Here is a 12,125-nt window from a genome sequence, read left to right as displayed (position 1 = left end):
CAGGTCCGGGTCCCAGGGTGGTCATCCTCCCCTCCCTTTCTCGGCGGCCCTGATTCACTCAATGGGAAATGTTCAGGTCAGGATGTTCCCAAAGCTGAACAAAACACCTGTGGTGGTACCTTTCATTAAACCAATAAAAGTTCCCCGAACAAGAAACGTTGCATTGATCAATTTATTGATTTCCTGCCAATGGTTTCCTTTCACCTTCTCCCCCAATCTTACCTACTGGAGTCCAATCAAATAAATTCCTGATTAAATTCATGGCTATTCATTTGGTAAACACAAGTTCTCCTGAAATGTCCGAAACAAATTCCTCTTCATTTCCAAAGTATATCGAACACTTCAGGACAAGTTTTCCAAAATTATAACATTTTTTAATGACGTCACAAGTATGGAAATTGTGGCTCGTGGACCTTAAATGTTTCTACGTAGTTCCAGCATCACATGGTAAAGATGATTTTAATACTAAAAATATATAAAACATTCTTCATCTCCCTCTCCAGTCGGGTTCAATGAAACAACAACAATGGAAAAATCAACACCACGTGGTCACTGCATCCAAAATGGACATCGGGAAGTTTATCAGAAGATATGTTGGTAAGTTCTCTACTGTGATTGGCTGGACCAACCACAACGGAGAACAAACCATGAATTGGACAAGAAGGACCTTCATCCACTCACATTAGCAGGTTGGTTGGGAGAGACGTACAAAATCAAGAGTTTTCAAATGCTGAGGCACAAAGGTTAAAGGTCATCACCATGGGAACCTTGCATCAGTGGTATGGATCCTCATGTCAGTATCGTTACCTCGTAATACAACACAACAGTCATGCCACAACCACATCTCTGTCTATCTCTCTAACACACACACACACACACACACACACACACACACCACGATCAATCGACCTACCATGTGACCAGAAGGTCCTGCAAAAGCCCCAGGAAGCACAATTGTGAAGAAGCATTACTTACATTTCTGGCCTGGCTCATCAGGCATTGTTTTTGGAGTCCTCAACATGCACCACAAGCAACATGATGAAGGAACTCAATTATATAACAAGTCGTATGTTAAACTCATGCAACGGCAGATTCAAGATTGTAAATAAAAATCGCACCAATGTCCAAAGGAAGCAGTTCAGTTTGGCATTTTAAATATGAAATGGGAAAAATGGGCTAGAATTACCCTTTAGAACCCTCTAGAATTACCTTTTAGAACCCCACAGAATTAATTACCCTTTATAACCCGATAGAATTACCCTTTAGAATTACCCTTTAGAACCCTCAAGAATTCCCCTTTAGAACCCTCTAGAATTACCCTTTAGAACCCTCTAGAATTACCCTTTAGAACCCTCGAATTCCCTCTATAATTACCCTTTAGAACCCTCTATAATACCCGATAGAACCCTCGAATTCCCTCAAGAATTATGCTTTAGACCCCCTGGAATTCCCTTGATAATTACCCTTTAGAACCCTCTAGAATTACCCTTTAGAACCCTCTATAATTACCCTTTAGAACCCTCGAATTCCCTCTATAATTACCCTTTAGAACCCTCTAGAATTACCCTATAGAACCCTCGAATTCCCTCTAGAATTATGCTTTAGACCCCCTGGAATTCCCTTGATAATTACCCTTTAGAACCCTCTAGAATTACCCTTTAGAACCCTCTATAATTACCCTTTAGAACCCTCGAATTCCCTCTATAATTACCCTTTAGAACCCTCTAGAATTACCCTATAGAACCCTCGAATTCCCTCTAGAATTATGCTTTAGACCCCCTGGAATTCTCTTGATAATTACCCTTTAGAACCCTCTAGAATTACCCTTTAAAACCCTCTAGAACCCTCTATAATGAACCTTTATAACCCTCGAATTCCCTCTATAATTACTCTTTAGAACCCTCGAATTACCCTTTAGAACCCATTACAATTACCCTTTAGAACTTCGTAGAATTAAACAAGGTGGATTAGAAAGGTTCTCTTCATTTTTCATAGACAGACATAGCCAAATATTGAAGCGGCTTCACAGCTTAAAAATAAAGGTAGAGGGAGAGGATACAGGTGTAATAATAAAAAATATATTGTCCAACGATACACGGGCAAACATCAATAAGTACGGAGAGACAATAGGACATCTGTGGTCTGATTTTTTAGAAGAAAAAGTAAAAATTAATGTATAATATTGTTCAGTGAAGAGAGTGGGTGTTCTTTCCTTTCTTTACAACCGTTCCGATGCTCCCAGGTGCTTCGTCGTCGTCGGTTTCATGGCCATCCCATATAAATGTATAAAAGCACCTGCACTTTTATACAATCGACAAGCGCCAGACGAAAACATTTGGCGAGATCCAGACAGGTGCTTCACTTCAAATGATGGATGGAGTCAGAAATGCAGTTCGTACAGGTGAAGTACAGTGCACGCCAGTGGGCAATAAAAAAAGAACAAGATTTTTTAAAAAACAGACAGGTCTATTATTGACTTACGCAGTCCCTGATACGACGTTGTATTTCATCCAAGGCCTTCAGTACCTCCTCAGCTTGCTGGCGCTTTCCCCATCCCCCGGACCATATTCCCCACCATATTGTGACCACAACACAGATTCAGGTCCTGCCCCCTGTTGGCCAGGTGCGGCAGAATGAGGATCGGGAGCACGCCAGAAATGGGCATCGGATCCAGGCTCCAATGAGGGTCCAGGGTGAGAGTCCGGCCGGCAAGTCAGGCTCTTATCACCCATAGGAGGCGGCGGAGCGGTTGGGCAGGGACTTGATGTGTGGCACACGGGCTGAGGAGTCAAAGACTGTGCGTAGGTCGGCCGTGACGTATGCGACTGGACAAAGTGAGTCTGAACCATGTCAGGTTCGCTATACACGAGGCTTTGCGTGTGCATAGGTTGCGGGAGAGGTTGTTGTATGACTCGCTGTGCCAATTGATCGCCGGCTCTCACCAAATGTTCGCCTCCCTCGCCGGCTTGACCCTGTCCCTGGCCGCAGTACAACGGTTGTCGTGGAACAACGGTGGAAAAGGACTGTGCATAAGGGTGCTGAGAGGCACTCATGGTATGGTACTGACTCCTTTGCGTGGCGGAAGTCCCAGCCACCCTCTGTACCACGCCTGGCCGCCCAGGTACCACCACCGACTGCGCGTGAAAGGCGCCGGTCGCTTGAGACACGTAGGCCTCAAGAACCGCCTGCGGAGTAGGCCCAAATTCAGGAGGCAGATGTTGTGAAAGTGAGAGAAAAAGAGAGAAGACCAGAGAGAGGCTCGTCAGGTAATCAAGATGTGAGGTTATCAGCAACGTAACATGCATCGCCTGGAAGTGATCGCATTTGAGAATAGAAACGTTTCCTGATTTTAAAATTGTAATGTTTCAGTTGTGTATGATGCCGCAATGCTGATGCTATCAGGCCAAAGCCACAAACCTGTACTCTTCTGTTACTCGCATTGTGGCTGGGTTCCACGCCGGTTGCTCTTTGGTCGGACCAACCCCCCGACTCGGGCTGTGGCTGTTGCCTGGGGTTGTGCAGACAAACGGATGACAAAACATGAGATGACGAGTAATAACGTGGGACACCAATAGATTCTTCTTCCTCCCACTGCTCGGCGAGGTTCCAAATAAGATAACACCAAATAATATAATTTAAGTCCTAGCAGTGTCCATTTGTTTTATACCTCTCTCACCCCCAACCCCCTTCCCATGCCTCCTCCCCCCAAGCCCTCTCCCTCCCACAGATCTCCCTGCTCTCAAATGTTGTACTTGTGTGCTTCCCCCTCTCTCCCCATCTTGTCTACTGTTCCCTTTATTTTGTCTGATGTGTCCGTTTGTTTTTTTGTCTTTAACGTTGGCTCTTGCACGAGCCTCGATCTTGTATACAAAAAAGAAGAAGAAAAAGGGGAAAATTCAAAAAAATGTAAAAAAAACACCGCCATGTATTTTTCACAATAAATCAACAAGGCCCAAATATGTGGAGTACTTGAGTCAGGGTAACAATCCCAGCAGTTAGAAGGTTACACTGTCAGCAGTGACGCGGTTCCTCCTGCCACCTCCCCCCACTGCACGACCAATCGTGGTCCACAATCTTTTGAGAAAGCCCCCCCCCCCAAGGGTGAGGTCTCAATTTGCCGACAAACAAAATCAACTTGTGTGTAAGTGGTGATAAACACGCGCAAAGGAATTGCTCCATGGCAAGGAAAGAAAGCACTGTCTCACAATGAATCAATGAAAACATGTTTTCCCTGATGTTTAACGAGACAGGACTATTACAAAATTAGGGGGTGATGAGAGAAAGCAGGTTAAGTGCAATAATAACTACATTTAATGTTTACAAATGCAACAATAATCACAATAAAATTTATATAATTCCTAATTTTAATACATATCGAACACACCACTGCTAGTGCTGGTAACAAATCAGCTTGCAGGGTGCTCAACAACTAGCTTAAGCACTCATGCAAGCACTCCAACTAAACGATTGATGAGGAACGGATGGTTGGCAAGCGATACTAAGCTGATTGGCAAAGAAACACAACCCATGGATAAGCTTTTTGCATAAGTGCCGGTGCTGGATAAGCTTTTTGCATGAGTGCCGGTGCTGGATAAGCTTTTTGCATGAGTGCCGGTGCTGGATAAGCTTTTTACATGAGTGCTGGTGCTGGATAAGCTTTTTGCGTCAGTGCTGGTGCTGGATAAGCTTTTTGCGTGAGTGCTGGTGTTGGATAAGGTTTTTGCGTGAGTGCTGGTGCTGGATAAGCTTTTTGCGCGAGTGCTGGTGCTGGATAAGCTTTTTGCGTGAGTGCTGGTGCTGGATAAGCTTTTTGCGTGAGTGCTGGTGCTGGATAAGCTTTTTGCATGAGTGCTGGTGCTGGATAAGGTTTTTGCGTGAGTGCTGGTGCTGGATAAGTTTTTTGCGTGAGTGCTGGTGTTGGATAAGCTTTTTGCGTGAGTGCCGGTGCTTGATAAGCTTTTTGCGTGAGTGCCGGTACTTGATAAGCTTTTTGCGTGAGTGCTGGTGCTGGATAAGCTTTTTGCGTGAGTGCTGGTGCTGGATAAGCTTTTTGCGTGAGTTCTGGATAAGCTTTTTGCGTGAGTGCTGGTGTTGGATAAGCTTTTTGCGTGAGTGCTGGTGTTGGATAAGCTTTTTGCGTGAGTGCTGGTGCTGGATAACCTTTTGCGTGAGTGCCGGTGCTGGATCAGCTTTTTGCGTGAGTGCTGGTGCTGGATAAGCTTTTTGCATGAGTGCTGGTGCTGGATAAGCTTTTTGCATGAGTGCTGGTGCTGGATAAGCTTTTTGCGTGGGTGCTGGTGCTGGATAAGCTTTTTGCATGAGTGCTGGTGCTTGATAAGCTTTTTCGTGAGTGCTGGTGCTGGATAAGCTTTTTGTGTGAGTGATGGTGCTTGAAAAACTTTTTGCGTGAGTGCCGGTGGTGGATAAGCTTTTTGCGTGAGTGCTGGTGCTGGATAAGGTTTTTGCGTGAGTGCTGGTGTTGGATAAGCTTTTTGCGTGAGTGCCGGTGCTGGATAAGCCTTTTGCGTGAGTGCTGGTGCTGAATAAGCTTTTTGCGTGAGTGCTGGTGCTGGATAAGCTTTTTGCATGAGTGCTGGTGGAGGCAAGCTTTTCGCGTGAGTGCTGGTGCTGGATAAGCTTTTTGCGTGAGTGCTGGTGCTGGATAAGCTTTTTGCGTGAGTGCTGGTGCTGGATAAGCTTTTTGCGTGAGTGCTGGTGCTGGATAAGCTTTTTGCGTGAGTGCTGGTGCTGGATAAGCTTTTTGCGTGAGTGCTGGTGTTGGATAAGCTTTTTGCGTGAGTGCTGGTGTTGGATAAGCTTTTTGCATGAGTGCCGGTGCTTGATAAGCTTTTTGCGTGAGTGCTGGTGTTGGATAAGCTTTTTGCGTGAGTGCTGGTGTTGGATAAGCTTTTTGCGTGAGTGCCGGTGCTTGATAAGCTTTTTGCGTGAGTGCTGGTGCTGGATAAGCTTTTTGCATGAGTGCTGGTGCTGGATAAGGTTTTTGCGTGAGTGCTGGTGCTGGATAAGCTTTTTGCGTGAGTGCTGGTGTTGGATAAGCTTTTTGCGTGAGTGCCGGTGCTTGATAAGCTTTTTGCGTGAGTGCCGGTACTTGATAAGCTTTTTGCGTGAGTGCTGGTGCTTGATAAGCTTTTTGTGTGAGTGCTGGTGCTGGATAAGCTTTTTGCGTGAGTTCTGGATAAGCTTTTTGCGTGAGTGCTGGTGTTGGATAAGCTTTTTGCGTGAGTGCTGGTGTTGGATAAGCTTTTTGCGTGAGTGCTGGTGCTTGATAAGCTTTTTGCGTGAGTTCTGGATAAGCTTTTTGCGTGAGTGCTGGTGTTGGATAAGCTTTTTGCGTGAGTGCTGGTGTTGGATAAGCTTTTTGCGTGAGTGCTGGTGCTGGATAACCTTTTGCGTGAGTGCCGGTGCTGGATCAGCTTTTTGCATGAGTGCTGGTGCTGGATAAGCTTTTTGCATGAGTGCTGGTGCTGGATAAGCTTTTTGCATGAGTGCTGGTGCTGGATAAGCTTTTTGCGTGAGTGCTGGTGCTGGATAAGCTTTTTGCATGAGTGCTGGTGCTTGATAAGCTTTTTCGTGAGTGCTGGTGCTGGATAAGCTTTTTGTGTGAGTGCTGGTGCTGGATAAGGTTTTTGCATGAGTGCTGGTGTTGGATAAGCTTTTTGCGTGAGTGCCGGTGCTGGATAAGCCTTTTGCGTGAGTGCTGGTGCTGAATAAGCTTTTTGCGTGAGTGCTGGTGCTGGATAAGCTTTTTGCATGAGTGCTGGTGGTGGCAAGCTTTTCGCGTGAGTGCTGGTGCTGGATAAGCTTTTTGCGTGAGTGCTGGTGCTGGATAAGCTTTTTGCGTGAGTGCTGGTGCTGGATTAGCTATTTGCATGAGTGTTGGTGCTGGATAAGCTTTTTGCGTGAGTGCTGGTGCTTGATAAGCTTTATGCGCGAATGCTGGTGTTGGATCAGCTTTTTGCGTGAGTGCTGGTGTTGGATAAGCTTTTTGCACGAGTGCTGATGTTGGATAAGCTTTTTGCGTGAGTGCTGCTGCTGGATAAGCTTTTTGCGTGAGTGCCGGTGCTGGATAAGCTTTTTGCGCGAGTGCTGATGTTGGATAAGCTTTTTGCGTGAGTGCTGCTGCTGGATAAGCTTTTTGCGTGAGTGCCGGTGCTGGATAAGCTTTTTGCGCGAGTGCTGATGTTGGATAAGCTTTTTGCGTGAGTGCTGCTGCTGGATAAGCTTTTTGCGTTAGTGTTGGTGCTTGATAAGCTTTTTGCGCGAGTGCTGGTGTTGGATCAGCTTTTTGCATAAGTGCTGGTGTTGGATCAGCTTTTTGCGTGAGTGCTGGTATTGGATAAGCTTTTTGCATGAGTGCTGGTGCTGGATAAGCTTTTTGCATGAGTGCTGGTGCTGGATAAGGTTTTTGCGTGAGTGCTGGTGCTGGATAAGCTTTTTGCGTGAGTGCTGGTGCTGGATAAGGTTTTTGCGTGAGTGCTGGTGCTGGATAAGCTTTTTGCATGAGTGCTGGTACTGGATAAGGTTTTTGCATGAGTGCTGGTGCTGGATAAGCTTTTTGCGCGAGTGCTGGTGCTGGATAAGCTTTTTGCGCGAGTGCTGGATAAGCTTTTTGCGTGAGTGCTGGTGTTGGATAAGCTTTTTGCGTGAGTGCTGGTGCTGGATAAGCTTTTTGCGTGAGTGCCGGTGCTGGATAAGCTTTTTGCGTGAGTGCTGGTGCTGGATAAGCTTTTTGCATGAGTGCTGGTGCTGGATAAGCTTTTTGCGTGAGTGCTGGTGCTGGATAAGCTTTTTGCATGAGTGCTGGTGCTTGATAAGCTTTTTGCATGAGTGCCGGTGGTGGATAAGCTTTTTGTGTGAGTGCTGGTGCTGGATAAGCTTTTTGCGTGAGTGCTGGTGCTGGATAAGCTTTTTGCATGAGTGCTGGTGCTGGATAAGCTTTTTGCGTGAGTGCTGGTGCTGGATAAGCTTTTTGCATGAGTGCTGGTGCTTGATAAGCTTTTTGCATGAGTGCCGGTGGTGGATAAGCTTTTTGTGTGAGTGCTGGTGCTGGATAAGGTTTTTGTGTGAGTGCTGGTGTTGGATAAGCTTTTTGCGTGAGTGCTGGTGCTGGATAAGCTTTTTGCGTGAGTGCTGGTGCTGGATAAGGTTTTTGCGTGAGTGCTGGTGCTGGATAAGCTTTTTGCATGAGTGCTGGTACTGGATAAGGTTTTTGCATGAGTGCTGGTGCTGGATAAGCTTTTTGCGCGAGTGCTGGTGCTGGATAAGCTTTTTGCGCGAGTGCTGGATAAGCTTTTTGCATGAGTGCTGGTGTTGGATAAGCTTTTTGCGTGAGTGCTGGTGCTGGATAAGCTTTTTGCGTGAGTGCCGGTGCTGGATAAGCTTTTTGCATGAGTGCTGGTGCTGGATAAGCTTTTTGCATGAGTGCTGGTGCTGGATAAGCTTTTTGCGTGAGTGCTGGTGCTGGATAAGCTTTTTGCATGAGTGCTGGTGCTTGATAAGCTTTTTGCATGAGTGCCGGTGGTGGATAAGCTTTTTGTGTGAGTGCTGGTGCTGGATAAGGTTTTTGTGTGAGTGCTGGTGTTGGATAAGCTTTTTGCGTGAGTGCCAGTGCTGGATAAGCCTTTTGCGTGAGTGCTGGTGCTGGATAAGCTTTTTGCGTGAGTGCTGGTGCTGGATAAGCTTTTTGCATGAGTGCTGGTGGTGGATAAGCTTTTCGCGTGAGTGCTGGTGCTGGATAAGCTTTTTGCGTGAGTGCTGGTGCTGGATAAGCTTTTTGCGTGAGTGCTGGTGCTGGATAAGCTTTTTGCATGAGTGCTGGTGGTGGATAAGCTTTTTGCGTGAGTGCTGGTGCTGGATAAGCTTTTTGCGTGAGTGCTGGTGCTGGATAAGCTTTTTGCGTGAGTGCTGGTGCTGGATAAGCTTTTTGCGTGAGTGCTGGTGCTGGATAAGCTTTTTGCATGAGTGCTGGTGGTGGATAAGCTTTTTGCGTGAGTGCTGGTGCTGGATAAGCTTTTTGCGTGAGTGCTGGTGCTGGATAAGCTTTTTGCGTGAGTGCTGGTGCTGGATAAGCTTTTTGCGAGTGCTGGTGCTTGATAAGCTTTTTGCGCGAGTGCTGGTGTTGGATAAGCTTTTTGCTGAGCAAGTGGTGCTGGATAAGCTGCTGTCGAGTCCAAAGCAACATAGGCTCAGCAAATGTGAAAATAACATGGGGTCCTCTTCCTCATGATCGAAAAAAGAGGGTTCTGAAGCGTCACTCGTAATACCTTCTCCCATCACCGGGAGCTACATGGTACACATTTACGAAGATAAAGTGCGTCGCCCCACCTTCAGAACTTTTAGCGAGTGGAGGGGGGCAAATAAGTTCTTCATGCCCGTTATTTGTGTCCTTAAAAACAGTAAGTTTCCTGTTTGGAATAGTTTCCAATTTTGTTTGACTGCCAGACAGGGGGACAGAGTAAATATTATCTCACTCCCCTCTGCTCATTCATGCACGATTGCGATGAGATTCCGTACAATTTACAAAAGGTTGAAAAACAAAAAAAAACATTGTCGAGAAAACATTTTGATAAATTTTGACCATTTGAGGCACCGAGGGTATTGAGTTATGGACAGTGGACACCCCTTGTATCAAGTGAGAGTATAATTAAATTTACAAAGCTTCGTTTACTCATTAACAAGTACAAAAAGTTTTAATTAAAACAAAAGCCGCGTCGATGTTACACAATGCCTAGATGCAGCTGTGCCTATAACGTCGATGTTATAGGCACAGGACATTCCTATTGATTCGATTACTTGATGTTATTTTTGTGCAAAGTGAAAATATATCTCGGTAATTTCCCGTGTGTGGCGACACGTAAACGAAGCTATGCTCCTCTCTCCACATTATTGTGACGACGTATAAATTAAATATTTCATCGTGACGATTGTCATCAAATGGACGAATTTTTAATATATCTCGGCATTTTCCCGTCTGTTATTTCAGGCGGTGTATGACTGACCATGCCGCGATTTAAACAAAATATATATATCTCGGCATTTTCCCGTCTGTTGTTTCGGGCGGTGTATGACTGACCATGCCGCGATTAAAAAAAAAAAAATCTCAATGGACTTGAAGTTACAGGCCTTTGAGAATTCATTTCGTTCTATAAAGGGCAACTTTCATTGGATTTTCTTCCCGTTTTTTTTCAACCGAGTCTAAAACTATGTTAGCGACTGTGAAAAATGAAATGATATATCGAATTTTATTTGAAATAAAACTGTGTGAGAGAGGAAGACACCACGGGCCTACAAAACAGGCCTCAAAGCTATGCGAGTTAATAAAATGGTGGATATTTGTTTATATGAAGCCTCTCCCAAAATGGGTGGAGCTATGGTTCCCAGAATGGGTGGAGCTTTGAGGTTTTGTCTTCTCTGCAAGAACAACAAGAAGAAGAAGAACAAGAAGAAGAACAACAACAACAGCAGAGGGCACTCTATGACCAGCGTCTGCGACGCGGCTAAAAATGCAGTTTTGTGTGTCATCCAATGAGATTTAAAAGGTGAAACGTGACAAGGTTGAATAAGGGAGATGAGGCAGATTTGCAAAGTGAAGTGCGACAAAATGAAAATACAAACCTCGCCTCCTGCTGAACCATTCCTCCCGACTCTCGAACTTCTTGACTTTGTGACACTTCTACAGAGCAAGGGAAAGGGAAAATCAGTTCAAACGTGTGCCAAGCATGAAAGAGTAAACACGCATGGGCCGAATGCAGCTTTTATTTCTGCTCTCGGTGCCGAGCTATCGACCGCCATCATGCCCCCTTCCACTCACCCAAATGATGGAGGGCAGCCTGCCTCTCATGGTAAGCCGCCTCCATCTCGGCCTCCAGCCTCCCACGGGCTTCCTGCAACCGCTGGAGCAACTCCTGCTTGTGATGGGTTTCCATGACATCCAAGGCCTTCCATCGTGTGGCATACTCAAACTCTAGTGTACCTGGCTCTGCAAACCGCGGTGCCTTACCCCGCTCCCTAAATCGGAGTGGAGGATAAGTGAAAGGGAAATTTAGCATCCATGTTGGCTCCAGCAAGTCGCGATGTGTCTGGAATAGAGCCACGTATGGGGCGAGGTACCTGTAGAACTGAATGGAACGCGTGATGCGTGACTCTGGAATTCCATCCTCATCGTCGTAGTGCTGAATTGGCTCAACAATGATAGGACGAAGGCAACTGGTGTGTCAGCAGGTATTGATTGGGAGAGAAACAAATGCATTAATTTTTCCTTTACATTTTCGAGAACTCGAAGATAAACTTGTAAATAAAAGAAGACCGAAACCCTAACAGCTTAACAGTGTAGCCGGGCTTGTTTGATACTTTAGTTGAAGAGGATGGTATGACATGGGTGGGGATACCAGTTAGCAAATAATGTAAGTATTAAATTATTTTGAAGTACTCTATGTCTCTAAGTCGTCACCAGGAAGTGAAGAGATTGCATTGACACACTGGTTTATTCTATACGTTTCAAGTTAACAAAGAACCAACCATACCCCGCTTCAATACAGTAACTTTACAGTCACGACAAAGAGATTGCAGTGTTACGTTTATATGACGATATTATTAACGTTCTTATTATTACGAAAACGATACTACTGTATTAAGAAGCCTGGGCTAATTTGTCAGAAGCGGTTTGTTTGTATTTCACACTGAATGAAAAGGGTAAAGGTAGAGCATGGTGATTGTGATATATGACAGGTTCGACATGAACGGCATAAGAATCAAAATGGTGGTGTGTGGAGTCAGCCGTCGTACGCTGTAATGACATCACACATGTAATCACATCACCCCTGTCATATAACCAGAACCTCAGCTCTGATTGGTGTACGTTTGTGAGAGACAACATACATACATACATAAAGACATATGGACAGACAAACACTGTTCTAGACTGCTTTGCCCGACAGGCTACGCCGTAAAAATCGACCGCCATCACACGGACGTATGACAAGGATGTTAAAATGTTGATAATTTTTTTCATGCATCAATATACATTGGGAAAAATTACCAGGAAATGAGAATTTGAAAGGGGGGATTGCTGAAATGGGAACACCAAACAAGTAAACTCTGGTGGG

General features: G+C 45.3%; 1 protein-coding gene across 3 annotated transcripts in view; it reads right to left on the bottom strand.

Annotated features, from left to right (window-relative positions):
- Positions 1-352: 352 nt before the first annotated feature.
- Positions 353-12,125, bottom strand: part of PSPC1 (paraspeckle component 1) — a 41,922-nt gene continuing 30,149 nt past the window's right edge. For 2 of the 3 annotated variants that reach the window (XM_068116389.2, XM_068116390.2), the window contains 5 exons: positions 11,131-11,226; positions 10,832-11,028; positions 10,636-10,693; positions 3,418-3,508; positions 353-3,185 (listed from right to left, as the gene is read on the bottom strand). In XM_068116389.2, coding sequence (XP_067972490.2) covers positions 2,520-3,185; positions 3,418-3,508; positions 10,636-10,693; positions 10,832-11,028; positions 11,131-11,226 — 1,108 coding nt within the window. In that variant the 3' untranslated portion in view covers positions 353-2,519. The remainder of the gene's footprint in view (positions 3,186-3,417; positions 3,509-10,635; positions 10,694-10,831; positions 11,029-11,130; positions 11,227-12,125) is intronic. The other variant, XR_013623546.1, reaches the window with a different exon arrangement.

This window comes from Myxine glutinosa, chromosome 5 (genome assembly GCF_964187855.1).
Source record: "Myxine glutinosa chromosome 5, kmMyxGlut1.1, whole genome shotgun sequence".
NCBI classification, from domain to species: Eukaryota; Metazoa; Chordata; class Myxini; order Myxiniformes; family Myxinidae; genus Myxine; species Myxine glutinosa.
This window is presented reverse-complemented; position numbering and strand designations above follow the sequence as displayed.